Here is a 20,356-nt window from a genome sequence, read left to right as displayed (position 1 = left end):
CCCCAAACTCATAAAGCTTTTTGTTCTTTTAGAGTCACATTGTGTGCCTCGAGAGGGGAGTAAGAAAATTTTATCTTGTTTAGGTGGTCCTATTTGTGTCAAGATGTACTCTACTATCTATCCATACATTGGCCCTCTAGGATCGATTGGAAAAAGGTACTGAAGGGTCTAGAAGTTTCTACATTTTAGCGGGGTTTGTGTTTCTGGGATTCATTACGGGATCATCATAGTCGTTGGATAGGGATTGATCTAACAGTTGGAAAAGGGCACAATGTTTGGACTTCTATGTTCTTAGTTTGTGTTCACCATAGAGTCATTTGCATAACGATTAAGTTTGTGCATCTCAAAAGCAATGTCTTGGTTTTAACGTTGTGGATGATAAAAAACTTCATAAACTCGGTTATGCCGAGAATATCTAGGTTGATGTTTTGCTTTGACATTATAGGTTATGTAAAGTCGAATGCATGTATGTTGAGGACATCAACTAAAAGAAAATTTAGTATTACATATAACAGAAAGTTGTAGATAAAACATATATAGTTACATACAGATTACGTACGGACAAAAATTCATATATAAAACTGACATAGGTAATTGTTAAATACAAATTTTAAAATTTGTATGTAATTACATACGGAAAAAAATTGTATGTAATTATATATGAAAAATTACATACGAATTTTCTATACAAAATCTCCAATGTTATATTTACATACTGCAGCTTGATAAAATGAACTTTTATTACTGACCTAGACATACATATCAAATTCATGATAAAACAAATTTTAAACGGTAGGAAATTTATAATAAATATGAGTAAATGTCAAAAAAAACTTTCATTTATGTTTATCAATGTGACATTATAAATATTCAAAATATCTAAACATAATTCATTTGAACGAAAGAAAACATCCAATGAAAAGAAATCCAATGTGAGTAATGCAACAAAGTTTCTTAACAAACTAATAATTATTATAGTCCAAAGGCAAATTATGTTGTTGGTCATGATCATTGTCATGTTACACTTGGTCATTATATTGCATCTGATTCTGTTGTTATTGAGTATTTGTATTTGGATGTTGAAAAATATTTTGTATAGCAGCTACTCATGGAGTCGGTAGATAATAAAGGATAAAACTCTGAAAGTTTTGAAATTGGAAATTCATGCGTCGAATATGCTCCTCACTCGTTGCTAGTCGCAGTCTAAGTTGAATAATTTCTTTTGAATCAAGTTGTTGACTAGAAGATGCTTGTGCTTGTTGTAAGTATGTTTCAACACCGACACATCCAATCACATACACTCGTCCCTTATACATCTCAATCCTAAGGTATTTGAGAACCCAAAGAATCTTGATCCATCTTTAAAAAAAATGCAAAAAAACACATAGAAACCAAAGAAAACAAGCGAAAGACAGAAAAATTGGGAAGAAAAAATATCAAATAGTTATAAAATACTAAACATATAATGATACTCATATATAAAGAGAAAAGTGAGAAAAACTAGCATTTTCCAAAATTACTTCTTTCATCTCTTTCTACATAATAACTGTAAAAATAACTCTATAAAGATACAATTACTTTATTTTATTTTATTAATTTATTCTTTTTGAAAACGACAATTTTGTTTCATTTTCATATCAATTTCTCTTCAAATAAACACTTAAAATTTTCACTCTAATTTTATTTTTCTATCCTTCATTTTTTTTTCACGTTTTATGTCGTTCGTAACTTCTAAGAAACTCATTCTATGGGATGTTCTTGTGACTGCACTTGCCGCAAGGTTTCATTCAACAAGGGCTTTAAATCTAAATTTAATTTGAGATGCAAAATCAAAGTTTGTTGTGGAATTTGCCACAATTTATTTTTTGAGGAATATAAAAAAAAATGTATATAAAACTTGTGTGACAAATATAAACTATATATCCACAATCAAATTAAATATACACGTGTCACAGCTTCTGGTTCACCATCAATGAAATATAGTACTCGAAAATTGTCAGACTGTGGTCAGAATTCAAACAGCTTCAGCTCTCCCTACAAAGCAGAGAAGTTGATATCAAAATTCAGGTAAATACTAAATATGCAATGTTAGATTAGATAATTTAAAATGTAACACTGAAAGCAAGGCAAATGTATTATTAATTGCCAAAAAACTTTTTAAGGTGAAACAATGATCAGAAAAACATATTCAAATAACCATGTTTTTAGCTCCATTGAAGTTGCATTGTCATTTTAAGGAAGAAGACAAGTGCACATGAAAAACAAGCCATTTTCTCAATCCTTTCATTTCACAACTATAAGATCTTGACATATTATACAAATACTTTCCTGTTAATTCAACCAAATATTCTATGACATTATTATACTGCAACCAATATCAACAAAACCTTCTGTTCCTAGGGAACTGAGTTTTTCAGTGAGTTGACCTTCTTTCTTATAAGAACAAATTTTTCTAACTAAATGAAAAATTAAAGGAAAATAAGTGAGGACATACTACTTACAAACTACGTCTCTGCCAATTTTGGTTTATGAAGACAATCTTCAGTTATCACAACACTCTTTGTAGATTTTTCCATCTCACTAGCAAGTTTCTCCTCCATGTGAAATGCAGAATCAAGTTGTTTCTTCAAAGACTTAATAGCTGTTTGCTTGGATCTTATTCGGTATAGAGGAGTCATGTTGAAAGCCTTATTGTGGAGAATATTACTCCCATGGCCATGGTTAGCTGGACTGACAGGTAACCTCACAGCTTCAGAAGAAGAAACATCATTTGTTCTCACTTCTTCATTACAAACATGTGAAGTAACTGCATTTGCAAGCTTTCTAGGAGTGGGAGGTAATTCACTTCCATTTCTTCTCTTCCTTATTATTGAAGGAGTTGGGAAGGTTTTAGCTGCCTTTCTCAATATTGATTCAAGAGATTCGGAGCATGATTCAATTCCCTTCACGTGAGGTGGAGTCACGAAACCAACAGATGACTTCATTCGTGGAGAAAAGTACTGATTCTGCAGGCCAGAGATGTTAAAACTAAAAGAATCTGAAGGATGTGGGTTATCAAGCCGTGGTGATTCATAACAAAAAGAACCAAACCTTCGACTTTCCTTTGAATAAAAAATTCTGGTTGATCTGTCACCGTTCATATCACTATTATTCAGGTAATGATCAATTCTTGGGTTAGCATTTTGGCCAGGATTCACAAATTTTGGCGCCTTGATTATTTTAAAATTATCTCCTGACCCTGATTCCATGTTACTACAGCGGAGACCTTCGTGGAATAATCTATTGCAGTTTACACAATCAGAATCAGCACATTTTTTTGGTGGAAGACTTGAAGAATATTCAACCTCTCTTACTATTCCTGAGGATTCTAGTTGATTCTTATCACTGCTATCAAGCTTAGCAATGTCTGTAGTTTTAGATGATGATGCAACAGTGGCATCTAATCCTTTATTTGAACAAACATGAATTGTGTTAGTTGTAGAATGTGTGACTGTATCTTTGACAGTAACTTCCGTACTGCTCTTTAGAATGGGTGGAAGTCTTCCATTAGCTAAATAGAAATCCTTCCTTTTCTTCAAAGAACCATTCCAATGATTCTTTATTGCATTATCAGTCCTGCAGAAAAAAAAAATGTAAAGAGTAATGAAAGTTTTGTAACAAATATATTCAATATATGATAAAATTGAAAGAGCTACAAAAGAAGATCTAAAAACTGGTACACATGAGTATTTATTATTGTACATATGATCTATAATTTGTACCGAAAAAAGGAACTAGTAGTACTTTCACAAAATAGTTTTTAATGAAATTGGGCAGATTGATCTATCATTGTTTCAACATGAAATTGAGCAGAAATGTAATCAAAAATAAATTCTCCATGGAAAGAAACTGTTAGCATACTCCAGCTAGAGAGTGGCCAATCTTTGGTTATAAAGAAAAAGAAGATTGTTAGTTGTAAAAGTTTGATAGAAAGGAAGTGTGATCGGGTATAAATAATAGAAAGGAAAAAATAAAGAGCTTCTTTGGTTTTAGGCGGAAATCAGAAGGGAAAAGCACGTCTCTTGAATGCATGGGAGTAGAGAAAATATTCCTTTTACATTTATGATGTCTAGCCTCTTGATCACGCTGTCAGGGGTCAGAGGGCATTTCCTCTATTATAAAGACTAGCTCGTTTTAGAAAATCCTAAACCAGTTTCTTTCAGAAACCATGACAAGAATATAAAAAGAATTATATGTATATATTCAAAATAACAAAGGGAAAACTCACAACTGGAAGAAGTGTCATTTAAAATTGACTTAATTGTTCTTCAGTTCTTGTAACCATTGCAAATTTTGGTTTCAGTCCTCTAAATATTATTTGAGGTTTATTCCGAGTAGAGCTTAAAATTTTCGAAATGGTCTCAATCATCATTTGGTGGTGAAATGGCATAGATTTTGGCACATCATTGCCACACCATCAGTAAGCATGGTGATACATACCCTTTAAAAATACTTAAAACTCGTAAAAAAAAGTTAAAAGATTATTTAATCATATTTATGGGGACTAAACATATTTTACCCTTTAAATTTAATAACTATTGCAATAAGATCAATATTGTCTTCAATAGATAAAGTAGCTACTGACTACTACAGCATTTTTGTTTAGGACATCGTTCTTTTTCCATGTCTTTTTCCTTGCAGTGGCAGGTGGGTTGAACTAAATTCCATTGAAATGGAGTGTATGAGAATATCTCCTCCAATGATTTTCATTATTTAAAAGGGGAGAAAGAATACCCCAATAAAATCAAACTCCACGACTAGCATAATAATACAATAAAAACAGAATTTTATGAAACTTGTTACATATTAATTATGACTTTAATTTCCTTTATGAAGGCTGAAGAATTAATTGCAAAATATACCTTCCAGGAAGAACCTTGGCTATTTCAGCCCATTTGTTGCCATGTATACAATGAGCTTTCATAAGGGCTAATTCCTCCTCCAATGTCCAGGGATCCTTCTTTATGTCTGGACAAAGATGATTGCACCATCTGTAAATGTTTGAAGCTAATTACATGATAATGAATATATGTACCAAAGCAATGCGTGTGTATTTGGTGTTCATGAAGGTAATAACCAACAGAGTAATACCAGGAAAAATGAAAAGCAAAAATAACAAAGCTTGTATAACTTAATTTTTTTAGTAGCCCATATACAAAGCTACGACTAGTACTCAAATCTTGTAATAGTCCAAAAAAAGTTATTTTTTAAACTTAGGCATAGTCTGATGAAAGGTTTTAGAACTTTAAAGGCTAAAAATTCGAATTAAATCATACAATCAATTAATTAAGGATAGAAGAATTTCACACAGTTTAGTTAGCCTTACCGTTCTCGGCACTGTTTTCCTATTCGACCAGGCAAAGACTTGGATATGAAAGACCATTTTGAAGGTCCATGTATACACACCAATTCAACTATTTTATCATCCTCCTGCATGGCAAGTAAGAGAAGTTAATTATGAATTGGATTGTTCGAGAAAAAAAAAACAAAAGTAGAAAAGGAAAGGACTAGGTTTCAACCTCCTTTGTCCAATGTCCTTTAATAAGTTCAGGATTGAGAACTTTTTTCCATCTGTGAAGACATTGAACTTCTGATTTATCCGGAAAAAACGCAGCTGCATTCCACATTTTATAAATCAGTTTCATGAAATGAGCATAATGCTTTCCGTAAGCACTCAATACAAAAATTCTTGCATATATGCTGGCTATGCTCACATCACACAAAATAATTCCATTGGTTCACCCATATATCAATTCTCCATCACAAAATATAATGCATTCAAACATTAAGGAAAGATGCAAATAGAGATTTAAGGACTTTTGTTTCCCTGGTTTCATTCTGACTTTTTGACTTAAGTTAATATGTTCATCCTCAAGCCTTTTTAAGGTATATTCTAGTTTTTTAATGCTCCGATGAGTCTGCTCTGCAAATGGAAAACTCTAACACGGAACTCTGCAAAACTAGATTTATTGTGTCTTTGCGCAATTTATTTTAGAAACCAACAATCGTAGTCCTTCAATTCTAATATCTCAAGTTCAAATATTCAATACACCACAACAAAGTCACTCGACTCACTTCTGATTTTACCAGCATGCAATAGCAAATAAACTTTTAACTCAATGGGTCACTACATAGCAAATAAAAGTACATACCTATTTTCTTCCAATTCTTGCCATTAAAAACTTCAACAGCATTCTTTAATGTTTCATCCTGCAGCAAGTTAAAGAAAACACTAAATCCAATTACAAATAGGAGTAGCAATGAATACAAATATGTTGAATTCGATACACAATGAGTTAAACAATAAATATATATATATTAACATTTTTGTAGATGTACACGTAGATTAACAGTCATTAAATCAAGTAACCTGAATTCACCAGGTAACCAATTCCTAAGAAGCAAGCACAAATATATTAAAAAACTAAAGCAAAAAGCTTTAGGAACTGAGCAAACGTCCGAGAGACTAACCTCCTTTTCCGTCCAACCATCCTTTACCCTTCTAACAGGGCCAGTGGTCCTCCTACATACGATTAAAGCATTCACGCAATGAAATCCAGTGCAGAAAGATTGCAGAAAAAAACAGTAAAAAAGGAAGTAAATTAAAAAGGAATTCTCCAAAGGAAAAGTAAAATCAGGTACCACTACAAATGTAAAATTAAGCAACAACAAATAAAAATACAAAATATACAGCACACTGCAGTTCCCTCAAACTGCAACACTGTGACCAATACTGAAGAAAAATTAACAAACTTAAACCAAGGTTACCTATTAGACGGCAATGCTGATCCCGTTTTCCTTGATGATGTGGGAATAGCACTGCCACTTCCATCTGATATAGAAGAACTAGAAGCAGCATAGGTTTGCTTATTCTTCAAACAAAGCTGCTCTGCTTTCTCCTCAGTCATGCCCTTTTAGAATCATCACCAAAACCCAAAATCACAATCAATAAACCAATGCACACAACTTCCTAAAAAACGGCACAACAAACTGTATACACCTATTGAATTTCGCGTGAAAAGTATCAAGAACCCTCCAAAACAGTAAAAGTTTCAATCTTTAGAGGTAAAGGACAAAAAGTTCAATCCCCAGAAGCCGTTATTAAATCATAGCACTACCACCATGAAAAACGGCAAAAATACCTGTTATAAAAAATCATGGGCATTCACCACACTCACAAATAGTAATAATTAAATAATAATAAAAATAAATTATATTACCCAGAAGTTGAAACCTATAGTGGAAACAAAAAAAAAACGCAAAAGCTCCTTCAAGACATACGAGTGACCTTAATAGAGAAAGAGTGACTGAGAGAGAACAGAAGCAGAAAAAGGAAAAAAAAATGGAACAAAATCGTGAATTTGCGTGAAAGAGAAGAGGTACCTCCGCCATTAGCAGAAAAGTGGCGGGAATTGAGCGAAGGAAGAAGGTGGAGACTACGCAGAGCTAGCGAAGAAAGTAACAGTGGCTTTCGAAAACTGGTCGCCCGTTGAAACAACGTAACGAAACAGAGAAAATCAAATTAAGTTTAAAAAACAATAAAATAATATTTTCTCTAACTAATTTAAGCTGTTCTTATTGGTTAACAAAAATTGGAAATTAATCTGCTGTTATTTTCTCAAATATTTCTAAAAATATTTTAGTCGTTTAAATTCAAAAAGATTTATATTTCTAGTATCCAGATATACACTTGAGAAGCTAAAGAAAACTTAAATTATTTTTAGTTTTCAAATAATATATTTAAGAAATAAAAACAATGCTTATTTTAAAATTTAAGATTTTTTCTAATTTGCAAAATTAAATCTGGATTCAATAGGGGTTCAAGAATTAAGCCATGACTTTAGTTACGGTTTCACATTTATTTATTTTTTTTATCAGAATTTTTATATATCTTATATCACATTTATCTTGGATAAGAAAAACACACATCTTAGATTAAGTTACTGTTTCTAGCTCTATTACTGCATTCAGTTATATCTTTTTACCGTGTATATTAACGTTATGAATGTGAATTTTGTGTTTTAATTTTAATTTAACAGGTATGGAGTATTTTTGCCCTTGTACAGAATAAATATTAATTTTATGTAACTAAAAATTATAATAATATATATTTTTAAATATTCAAAATTAATATTTATAATAAATCAATATCTTCAAGCTATGAAAAACATTTTAAATTTATGGTAAATAATTTGCAATGTGTTATAATATTTTTTTAGCTATTCATACTCTATTTTAATTCAATTTAAATTAAAATAATATATTAAACAAGATAAAAGATTAAAAACACTAGCAATAACGGTATCATATTGAATGATAAAAATTAAAAGTGTTTTCTTATAATGAATTTATTTCAATTCATATGTATGTATACTGTTGCGATTGGGTTGAAACCCGATAGTGTGGATCAAATTTTATGGTTCAATGGGTCGGGTCCAATAGTTATGAGTGGATGAAATTGGACAACTAATAACTAATGAGGTTACCTTGTTTTATTATTTTTTTTGTTTATTTCGCTGTGAAAGAAACATACGTAATGAAAAACGCCATAAAAAATAGATTATGTTTGTCAACATCCCAAATAACGGTCATTACAATTAAGAAAGTTGTTATGATTCTCTGAATAAGGATATACAGATTTCATGACTACCCAAATAAAGGTAAGTCTAATTCTACAATATAAAGTTAAGAAAGTTGTTATGCTTTCACTAACTTAATCATCGGAGTATTGTTAATCGGTGGAGCTCCCCTCATATCCTCGAACATTCAAGAGTTGCAGTCAAGAAGGATAACCTTAGGAGACCCCTCCAAATCCGACTTCGAGTTTTGGTGAGAACATTTGGCGTCCACTGTGAGTAGGTAAAATTGATCCTGTTAACCACCGAAAACACTTAAAACACAAACCCTAACAGTCAAGCAGCATGAGATACACGAGACAATGTGCATATATACCAGACTCTCCAACAGGCCAACGAGGAGTATTGCGAACGAGACTGCCTACGTGAGGAGGCTCAAGCTGAACGGGAAGAAGCTCGGACGAACCAAGAGCAACTTATGGGAGAAATAGAAACTTCCAAGAAGATGATGAAGACGTCGCTCGAGTAAATGAAGAACTACAAAGAAAAACGAGAAATTGCGCAAAACCATGCATAAGCAAGGAAGGCGAAATATTCGAGCTCGTTCCCCAAACATGTCATCACAAAGCAACCCCCAATCATTCTCACATGAGATGATGGAAGAATCGATCCCAACTCACTTCATCACAGTAAAGATCACTCCTTTCTCTGGTGTGGAGAATCCCGAGAGCCATCTAAAGGCGTTTAAGGCTCAGATGATAATCTCAGGTGGATCGGACGTCGTCCGATGCAAAATGTTCATGGGCACGTTCACAAGAACAATCCTCCAATGGTTCAGCAAGGTCCCATAAGGGTACATCACATCTTTTCAAGAGTTCTCCAGGATTTTCAAAGAATAATTTTCAGCTAACAAGGTCAACCCCCCCCTCGTTTGCCCGATCTCTTTGATGTCAAAGAGAGAAAGGGAGAATCCCTGAAATACTACCTAAATTGTTTATGCGCCGTCTCAGTACGTCTGCAAACCTTGAACGTGGTCGTCACATTCATGAAAGGACTAAGAGTCAGCCCTTTCAATAATTCACTGATTTAGAACAGGGCGGAATCCGAGCGGAATCCATGGCTGAAGTAAGAGAACAAGCAACGACACACATTGAGGACGACCACGAGAAAGAACTAAAGGGTGGAGATGCACGGAAAAGACAAATCCATAAAGCCCCAATTTTGGGAGATTTTAATACCATAGTAGAGGAATTTTTTAAAGGGGGTCACCGGCATCTAGCAGAAAGCGTTACTCCCAGATTGTGATGACCTCAGAGACTCAGGAACCCAACACCTAGTTCCATCTCTCTATTTAACAATGAAAGGCTTTGAGGATGTATTTCCTCATGAAGACAATCTCGTGATACTGTTAGTTATCACTATGGGGCGGAACATGAACAAAGTCCTAATAAACTAGGGAAGCTAGGCTGACGTCATGTTTTGGGATACTTATTTGGGCTTGCAAATCCCCTACGATCAACTCAAACCCTTTTATGGTTGTCTCGTTGGCTTCATAGGCAATCAAGTAGAGGTTTGAGGGTATGTCGACATGAAAACAAACTTCACGGATGAAAACGCGACAAACACCATAATGATCAAATACATTGTGCTAAACGCCTATTTTTCCTACAATCTACTCTTGGAATGTTCGTTGCTGAATAGGTTGGGTGTTGTGGTTTCCACTTCAATCTAAAGTTAAAACTACCCTCACCCAAAGGCAAAGTAATAACCATAAGGGTGGATCAAAAGTGGCTCGCAAATGTTACGAAAACAGTTTGAGAATTAGAAGGGATACATATACAATTACCACCCGCTTAGAAAGACCAGATGTAGAGATGGAGCCCCCCTCCCACTCTGGGAAAAGGCGTCTCGATGCAACATTGAATGTGCATTAAATGCTCTCCATGCAACATTGAATGTGCATGGTTTCTTTGTGTAACTCTTTTGATACATGACTTATCAAGCCTAGACTGGTAGCTTATTCCTTCTTCAGCAAAAAAAAAGCACGTGACCTAACATAATTGACTAACTTTGAAGCATTGGCATACCACCTTTTCAAAAAAGTCGTTTGTGTGGATCAACTTTGAGCATGTTCTTCATGAGATATTTTATAAAAATTTAAATTGAATATTAATATTTAACTTCAAATATAAATATTTTGAATATTAATACGTGTATATATAATTTTAAATTATAAAAAAAAATATTCATACATACACACACTCAATAACACTTTATAACAAAAGAACCAATGATTTTAGTGTAAACTGAAAAAATTGAAAATATAAATTTTTAATGCATGATATTAAATTAAAATAGAACAAATATATAAAAAAATGTTAATTAGATTTTGCCATTATTTTGCTCATTAATTTTCACTAACTTTATTTGAAAATTTTAACGTGATTTTCTTAATTCTCTCTCTCTAAAGATTTAAGGATAATTTTTCTCTTTCAATTTTGATTTCCTACATTTTAATTTGTTGAAAAATAATTATACTTAAATCTTAAAGAAACTAAAAAATAAAATAAAATATGTTCGGTACTTAATTAAAAATGTAACGGATAATGGAACTCACTGTTTCCCGAACTATTTTATGGGTTTTCACGGGTCGGGCGGGTTGACCCGCTAACCCGACCGGATGAAATATGGGTGTAGGGTTTAAGCATAGGCGCTTCTTTCTTTTTCTGTTCTTCACTAAACAGAGCCGTTACTGGCAAAAGCCCTAAAACCTCTGCAACTCTTCTCTGTCTCTCTTTTACCGCGCCTTAATCGGAAAATGGACAAGAAAATTATTTCGGACTTGGATAATTGTCCTGAAGAAGATAAGGAAAGAATGTCCACCATGGTAGACCAGCTACAATTCCGAGACAGGTAAATGAACAATTATTTTCATTGATTTATTTATTTATTTTACACTCCGTTGTTTAGTTCTAATGAGATGTTCATGTGTGTGATCTAGTTCCCTTAGTCAGATTGAATGATAAATCCATGGTTCAGAATTGGATGCATGTATGTGTAGGTGGATTTGTGTGCTTTAAATGAATCGCAATTTTTCCTGTTAGGGGAAAATACTGACTCTGATTCTTTTGTTGTGTTTTTTTACTTTTTATTGTTGTTTAAATGAGTGAACATTGATGCTTTAAATCTTGTGTGAAGTTTCGAAACTATGATCTACGTTGTGTTTCTGGTATTTGACATTGTATTCTTAACATGTGCCTAGTGGATATACTATCTATTGAATTTCAGAGTGGAAATTATGTATTATTGGGAATGATAAATCTAGTCATAAATTGTGACTTTGATTCTTGAGGAGTTGCACAAATGTTATGTTGCATAATACATTGACACTATACTTATTTTTCAGTTTGAGTTAAAAGTTGCAAAGATGTGAATGTAGGAGTTTTATTCCGCCTTGTTGCATACGGTGGATTTTGTTGTTGATTTATTCTCTGCTCCAACAAAATTGCAGTCTAAGGATGTATAATTCAGTAGTGGAGAGATGCTTCAACGAATGTGTCGATACATTTTATCGGAAATCCCTGACCAAGCAAGAGGAAACTTGTGTTCTCAGATGTGCCCAAAAATTCTTGAGGCTTTCAACGCAAGTTGGTTTGAGATTTTCAGATCTCAACCAAGAAGCATCCACAAGAGATAAAGGTGTTTTTAAATAAACCTCTGTACTATACGTTTTGTATCACCTAGAGATAAATTTTTACTATATTTGTGTTCCATTTTATTATTATTAACCAGGAATATTTATGATTTGTGAATCCTTGGATAGAATAAAAGGAAATGGAATTGTTGTAGTTATGGTTTTGACACCTAAAGCAGTGTACATTGCTCTTTTAAACATTTTTAGTTAAACATGAGCTTTTCTTTTCAATTGTCTTGCTATGATTTTTTACACCTATAATATATTTTTGGACCTACGAAATAGGCTATCGGGTTTGAAATGACACGTGCATGGTTTCCTACTCAGCATTAAAGTTAACATGGTTGAAAGGAACGATTCTCACAAGGGCATCGGTTTACGACCGAGTATAAACACGTATGTCCAAGAATATCGTTGCCAATATAGGAAGAGTTTAACAACTAAGTAATCGAAGTTGATTATTTGGTTGTTAAAAGATAGCTATAATTCTTCAAGGTCAAGTATCAAACTCCTAGAATTAAGGAAAGTAGGAAGGTTTAGTTGAATCTTTCTTCTATAAGTACATTATGACTTCAGGGTATGAGAGGATCATCATTTTTCTAGAGTTCCTTGACATAGTTTCTAAGGATAAGTATATATATATATATATATATATATATATAATATGTTTCATTATGTATATTGGATGTTTTGACTTTCAATGTAGTGGGAAGGATCAATTTAATTATTCTCATAGACGGTGCTAAAATATTGTAGCACAGAGATTGTTGGAAACTAAAACCGTGGTGCAAAACGAAGGGGATTGTGCAACATTGTAGCATATCATGCAAATTGTAAATGAATTAAGGAGGCATGTTGAAACAACATAGCAACAAGCGAATGAAGCTCTTTAGGTCTAAGAAGGGTTACGTAAGCATAACGAAGAACTACAAGGAGCATTAAGACACTCCCTTCCCCATGAAGAGCCTCGCATAGCGACCGGACAAGCTTTCTAGCCTTTTTCTTGGGAAGTAATGGAAGAGTCCATATCAATTCAGTATGTGGTGCCCAAGATTGTCTAATTCATAGGAAGTTTGGATCCCAGTTCTCACATTAAAATTAATGAGCTCAAATGTTATTAATGGGGGGTTTGATGGAGTACATTGTAAAATGTTTGTTGGCACATTGGTAGCACAACATTAGACTGGTTCAGTAGCCTTCCTGAAGAGGCGATATGATGTGTTGATGACTTTGTTCGCCTTTTTACTCACCAGTTCGCATCCAACACAATGAAGTCACCAAAGTTAAGTGGCATATCGATGTAAGACAATAGAGTTCAAAATCATTGAAGGAATATTTGAAAAGATTGTGTGAAGCCACAATAAAAATCCTGCAACCAAACAAAGCCATGTTTGTAGATGCGTTGGTCAGAGGATTGAAAGTAGGACCTTTGGACAAATCACTCATTTAGCGGTCTGCGAGGGATGTGAATGTAGTTATATCTTGGGCAATATCCCATATTGAAGTAGAGGAGACTCAAGCACACAAAAGGATCAAGGAAAGGTATGATGACGAGTACAACAAACCATTTTAACGAGATCGAGGACAATGGAGGTGGCCCATTGACAAAAATGATTACTATTCTTTTAGATGGCCTACCTCTTTCAATGATCACAACGATAGACTAGACTTCTAGCCTACTCCTCTCAACGTGTCCAAGAAGCAATTGCTACGAGAGGTTAATGCCACAAGACTACTAGAGTTCCCAAAAGAGCAAATGAGCAATTTGGCCTTAATTGAAGTGCATTATGTGAATTTCATCGCACCATCGATAAGTGTTGCCTTGGTACACCAAATTGAACATTTGATTAAAGAGGGACATGTAGCATGATATCGAAAGGGAAAAGCAAGTCCCGATAGGTGGTTGGATCATGAATCAAGTGATTGTTCCCCTGATCCAAGAAAAAAAGTTAGGAAGATGAACACGAGTTTTCCGTGCTTGGAGATCATAACACCATTGTTAAAGGTTTCTCCGAGGGAGGGGTCATTGGAGCTTCCTAGAAAAGTTACGCTTGCCAGATAAAGAATGTTGAACAACCAAAGATTGAAGAATGACCTCAACCAACTATAACCTTTGATGAAGTTGATTTGTAGGATGTGGTTCCTTATCAAAATGATCTCATAATCATCTTGATTGCTATGAGGAGACATAATGTTCATCGGGTGTTGATCGACCAAGGCAGTTCAACTAATGTTTTATATTGGGGCATATTTGTGGGATTGAATATTCCGCAAGAATGTTTATAGACTTATGATAGAGTGTTAGGCAGTTTTGCAGGTGAACAAGTGGCAGTATGACAATCAAAATTCTTAATTGTTGGAATTGTTTATTTTTAAAAATGGATAGAGGATGAGCCAGTTGCCACCATATCCTCAGAAAAGTACAATAATTTATGTGGAAGTTGATCATGACATATTTTGGTGTCCCTTAGATCATTATTATCGATAATGAAACACAATTCGCAAGTAGGAAAGTTTAGGATTTGTTTGCATCTCAATGGATTAAGGTGATCTTCACTTCGATCAAGCATCCTCAAAGTAATGGTCAGACTGAGGTTTCTAACAAAGTCATTCTTCGGGGACTTAAGCAAAGGTTAACTGAAGCTTCAGCCCGATGGGTAGAGGAGTTGCCCACTAACAGGGTTATGTTTTTCTTCGAGGAAGGCTTGTATAGATGCATCTCGACACACTTGGATAATATCAAGGGAATTTGTGATCATGCCCAAGTTTAGATGACAACTCACAAGAGACAATCTAAGTTAAAAAAACATATATTTAAAGTGCATTCTCGGTCTTTCCAAGTGTCAGGCCTTGTCCTCAAACACACCTAAGCTATCCAAATGGTTAATAAGCATTCTCGAATTGAGTTTGTCCATGTCATTCGTGAAGTTGCCAGGAAGGTAGCCTATCAATTGGAAACGCTAGATGGAGGTACCATACCGAGAATTTGGAATGCTGATAGACTTTGATTTTATTATTGTTAACAATCTTTTTTGCAGTTGTCTTTTAATTTTTATTTTCACATTGATGGTTAATTTGTTCCCATTATGACTTTATGACAGGACATGCATACAAAGGCTTGTAGATCCTATTATGACTTTATGTTGGGGCATGCACACGAAGGCTTGTAGGCCCCATTATGACTTTTTGCTGGGACATGCACGTGAAGGCTTGTAGGTCTCATTATGGCTTTTTGCTGGGACATGCACATGAAGGCTTGTACGCCCATTACGAATTCCACCAAAGAGTTTTCAAGAGCTTACACCATGCGGATAAATTAAAGTACCACAGTTAAAAATACTTTGCACATTTTTACCTTAAGCTTTTCAAATATTCACGTGTTAAGTTACATCTCGGTTAAAAATAATTTGCGCATTGCTTAACTTACGCGTTTATTTTCATACTAAGACACTACTTCAAACATAAAATGATTAAGACATTTTAAGTTAAAGTGTAATCACCTAAACTTTTATTATATATATATATATATATATATTCATATATTTCTTATAAAAAGCAAGCATGACAGTCTCTCAATAGAAGAAACGTAGTTCCACGTCTTTCGATCTTTCTAAATTTTTATTTCCTTTTCTCTCAAATTTCTCCTTCCAAATCCTATCAATTTCGAAATTTGATCATACTTTACAATAGTTACGGAACAAGAGATCATTTCAATTCGATCAGATTTTCAAAAAGAGTCTCTAGAGTTTTGTACTTACTATGGGTCTTAAACATCTTTTGGAGATAAGTTACTTATGTCTATTGATTGAACTATTTTTAAATACAACTTGACAAATAGATTTGAGGATTTTGGAAAGGTTAGATTTCAAGTACAAGTTGAGATTTTATTTTCAAAATATGACAGAACTGTTGAATGTTTTTTCCTACGTTGAAGCAAATTTTTCATGCAGAGTTAAGGGAAGTTTAAAAACCTCAATTCGCTCAAGGAATCTCCCTACACTTAGCATATTTGAGTTGAGATTTTGGGGTGCTCTATACTCCAAATTTGCTTAGTGTTTTCCCCTTTGTTCAAGAGATTTGACATGTAGTTTTAAGGTGCTCTCCCAAATCTGCTCAACCAAATCCTATGTGCTCAACTTACTAATGTCAATATTTGATTCAATTTATGCAATTTAAGTATATAAATTAAGTGATTCTAATCATTATTATACTAGATTGTATTTTCAATTGATTTGTTAAATTTTTATGATTAACTGAATTGTACTATTTCTAAATGAAATGGGTTTATGTGAATGATAAAAGATGTACGAAAAAGAGATATATGTGTAATTGATTTGAGAAATCGTAAATAAGGTTAATATACATTGTATGCGAATAATGAATTGTATGTGATTGATGAAAGCTTGTATGAATTTGATGTCATACCTTCGAGATAATGTATAAGATGTTGTGCATTGATGCATTAAGTATGAAAACCTACGTTACAAAAATCATTTGGCTTCACTGATGATCTAAGTCACACAAACTAAGATATTAGGTGGTGAGAAATTGATGAGAGGGTTCATGCATACCGCTACATATGAGATGCATGACTTGGGTTGTATTGAACTTACATTGATAATTTATCTTGGATTTGTTGGTAATCTAAGTCTTGGGTATTTGATTAGATGTTAGTTTCTGGTAGATACATACTTAATGAGTCTTTTGGAAGCTGATGAGAGAGTTCATGCACATTGTGACATATGAGATGCAAGACTTGGGTTGTAGTAAACTTACCTTGATCATTTCTCTTGGATTGGTTTGTAATCTAAGTCTTGGGTATTGGATTAGATGTTAGTCTTTGGTAGGGACATACTTAATGAATCATCTGGAAGACGATGAATTCATGTGTAATCCATATAATTGAGATGAAATCAAAGTATTGTGGATTGAAATAAAATGCAATGATTGTGATAGAAAATATAATCGTGTGGTGTATTCGAATGATGTAATAAAGATTAGAATTTTATATGACCTTATTTGAGAGAATTCTTATGAATAACTACTCTGTTTGATTTTTTTTTTGTAATGAGTATGTTACATAATTCTTTTTCAGTAGCTTATCCTTATTTTTCTTACTGTGTTAGGAACTGTAGTGACTGTACTATGTACAAGAACAAATATAAATACAAGTTTAGGAACATCTAAGGGGCTTTAATACCTTATTTTGGAGCTTGATGTTATAAATATTTGTATTTATATGTCTTAGACATGTAGTAGAAATATTTTGAAAGATTATAAGTTTTATATAAAACTTTGTAGAACCATTTTATAATAGTTAAATATATTTTTGCGATTTACATAAAGCCTCAAAGAGAGTAACAAATTGTGTAATACAAATGATATTTTAATACAACCATATTAAAATAGAAAAATAGACAAGAAACACAAAGGTTGAAATTTTAATCTTCGTCCACAATCACACCACTAAAAATGACCTTCCACGAATTGACGACTGAGTGGTCAATATAAGGGAAAATCACTCAAGCTTGCTCTAGGGCTGCTTCAAACCTTCAATCAAACGCTTTTGCCACTTCTAGATTTAACACAATTTTAGTTTCTAACAGTTTCTTCTTTTCTTCTTCCTAATCCTACTTCTTGGCAACATGATAGGCAATTTGGGACTTTTCACATGCATCGGCTTTAACTAGGTCATCTTTTTCCTTCTTACAAGTAACTATCATGATGGAAAATCATCCAACCACCACATTGTTGCCTAAGAAGAATGGAGAAGATAAAACCTTACGTAGGAAGAACCAACCATTTAAGAGAAGAATATTAAAATCTTTCCTTTCTTTTTAGTCTTGGAAAAATGTATAGGAACTAGGAATTTTGTTGTTTAAAAGAATAGATACATAGATGGGCTTAATTTGGACCAATTTGGGCTTGGATAGGCCTTGATTTGGAGAGTCTAAGGCCCAATTGGAAATCAAGGTGCAACCCTCTCCATTAGAGAAGTAAAAAACTCTAATGGGAGAGACAAGAAAAGAGTCTCTCTTTTTCTTCAATATAGCTATTAAATGATCTACTAGACGATTGTTAAGTAGATAGTCTATCAGTTCTACTTAACCTTTTTCTTTACATATCTTCATTCACATTTCACTTTTGTTTTAGAGTTAAGCTTTAGTTTTGATTCAATTTGCATTCTTACATTCATTAAATCGTTTTACACATTTTTTCTTTTAAGCGTCCAATGCATACTCTATTATTGAGTTCTTTAAAGCAAATTTAATTTCTATCTATTTCATTTGCATTTGTAGTTTATCTTTAAGTTTATTTTCAAACCTTTTATATTTTGTCATTTACTTTTTAGTTCCTTACATTTTAAGTGTTTATAGACAGTCTATTAGATGATTCTCCCTAGATGGTTTATTTTACACTCTATTTTATGTTCCAGTTCTTTTTAACTCAATTTTAAATTCAAGCTCGCCCATGTTAATTTGTGAAAGAGAGAATATCATAGAATAGACTTCATAAACATTTTTTCATTTGATTGAGCTAGGTTGACCCTATATTACATTACGGGAAACTTTTATTTGTAAACATGATGTGACTAAAGGATTTAACAATGTGTATTATGATGTCTCATTAGTGATTGAGGTAATCCTTTTGGGGTTCATTCTCTTGCTACTTAAGGTAAAAAAGGTCGGTTGTCTTTGGGGTTTTCACCTTATTAGTCGTGAACTGCTCAATAAACTTGTTGAAAAATTGTAAAAGAGAAGTGATAGTCGCGTTTGGAATTTCATTGAATCATTGTAGATAGATTCTCAAGAAAGTTCCTACAAACATCTTGCATCAGATCAAGTCTAACCCTCTTGAAAAATACATTTGCTTTAAGATGGTTTTCGGGGTCACTAGATCCCAATAAAGGGTGATTTTTAGGACCATGCATTGTGGTGACAGAGGCTCATCCATGATTTTTTAAGAAAAAGGTTGAGTGTATGGACCAGATTGGAATTCGTCCTTCTTTGAACGACTATTTGTCTATGCATAGTTTGTTGTTATTCTTCATTGGCCTCCCATAGCTCATCGTGCACTCATAAGGCTTCTTCCATTCGGTGGTGGAACTCATCAACTTCTTGCCTCAGTCTCTCCTGTTCTATTTGGGCTTCCTTCGAGCATCTCCTATTTTTTTTTTGTTATATTGCTACAATTCCCATATTGTGTCGAGAATTTGTTGTATGTAGAATCCTGGTCATCGTCCCTTTGATGGGTTGTGTGTAAGGGTGGACAAAAAATCCAAATTGTCAAATCCAATTCATAATTATCCAAATCCATGTTACTTTTAAGTCCATTTAAATGTATTTATCTTAAATCCAAATTCATATTTTTGGATTTTAAGTCCAATCCATTTAATTGGATATGAATTAGATATAGATTGGATATATTTTTGGATTATCCAAAATGGATTTTGGGTTTGATTTAGAGATGGCCTGGGTCCAGGTTTAGCCGAGTCAACTCGGGCCCAGATCGAGCTAAATCAGCCCAAGTCAAGGTCTAGCTGAGTCGACTCGGACCTAGGTCGAGCCAAGATGACAAGGGACCAGGTCCAGTCGAGTCAACCAAGGCTCAAGTCGAGTTGAGTCAACCCGATCCCAGATTGAGCCTAAGTCCAACTGAGTCGATTCAAGCCTGATTTGAGACCAGACGAATAAGGCCTATGTTGAGCTGAGTCGAAATGGACCCAAGTCGAGCTGAGTTTTCCTGAACCAAGGTAGAGACGAGTCAGCTCGTGCCTAGGTTGAGCCGAGTTGAATCGGCGAAGGCCCAGGTCGAACTAAGTAGGTATTGTATCAGGTCGAGTTGGCCCAAATCTAGGCAAAGCCGAGAGGTCGAGCCTAGTTGGTCTAGGCCTATGTTGAGCGGAGTCATCTCGAACCTAGATTGAATTGAGTCAACCTAGTACTAGATCGAGTCGAGTCAACTCAGAGTCAGGTCGATTCAAGTCGACTCAGGCCAAGTCAGCTTGAGTCCATATCGATCCGAGTCAACCCAAACCTATATCGAG

General features: G+C 33.9%; 2 protein-coding genes across 4 annotated transcripts; one reads left to right on the top strand and one right to left on the bottom strand.

Moving 5' to 3' along the window:
* Positions 1–1,838: 1,838 nt before the first annotated feature.
* LOC137817770 (transcription factor MYB3R-3-like) lies at positions 1,839–7,547 on the bottom strand. Its single transcript, XM_090296613.1, has 9 exons — positions 7,423–7,547; positions 6,808–6,950; positions 6,511–6,562; positions 6,192–6,249; positions 5,559–5,653; positions 5,366–5,469; positions 4,902–5,030; positions 2,502–3,615; positions 1,839–2,034 (listed from the first exon to the last, which is right to left on the bottom strand). The coding sequence occupies exons 1-8, from the start codon at positions 7,429–7,431 to the stop codon at positions 2,505–2,507; spliced, it is 1,701 nt and encodes a 566-aa protein (XP_090152739.1). The 5' UTR covers positions 7,432–7,547; the 3' UTR covers positions 1,839–2,034; positions 2,502–2,504.
* A 3,797-nt stretch (positions 7,548–11,344) lies between these two features.
* Positions 11,345–15,731, top strand: LOC137817777 (mitochondrial import inner membrane translocase subunit Tim9). 3 transcript variants are annotated; one of them, XM_090296558.1, is made up of 3 exons: positions 11,345–11,528; positions 12,127–12,314; positions 15,411–15,731. In XM_090296558.1, exons 1-3 carry the CDS (start codon positions 11,434–11,436, stop codon positions 15,431–15,433), a joined length of 306 nt encoding a protein of 101 aa, XP_090152684.1. In that variant the 5' UTR covers positions 11,345–11,433; the 3' UTR covers positions 15,434–15,731. The 3 variants fall into 3 exon arrangements, with proteins under 3 accessions (XP_090152684.1, XP_090152683.1, XP_068477112.1); XM_090296557.1 differs by having other exon boundaries at positions 12,055–12,314; XM_068621011.2 differs by lacking the exon at positions 15,411–15,731 and having other exon boundaries at positions 12,127–12,540.
* Positions 15,732–20,356: the final 4,625 nt, after the last annotated feature.

Source organism: Phaseolus vulgaris, chromosome 10, assembly GCF_051622355.1.
Source record: "Phaseolus vulgaris cultivar YP4 chromosome 10, ASM5162235v1, whole genome shotgun sequence".
Taxonomy (NCBI): domain Eukaryota; kingdom Viridiplantae; phylum Streptophyta; class Magnoliopsida; order Fabales; family Fabaceae; genus Phaseolus; species Phaseolus vulgaris.
The sequence above is the reverse complement of the archived record's forward strand: the minus strand, read 5'-3'. Positions and strand labels throughout refer to the sequence as shown.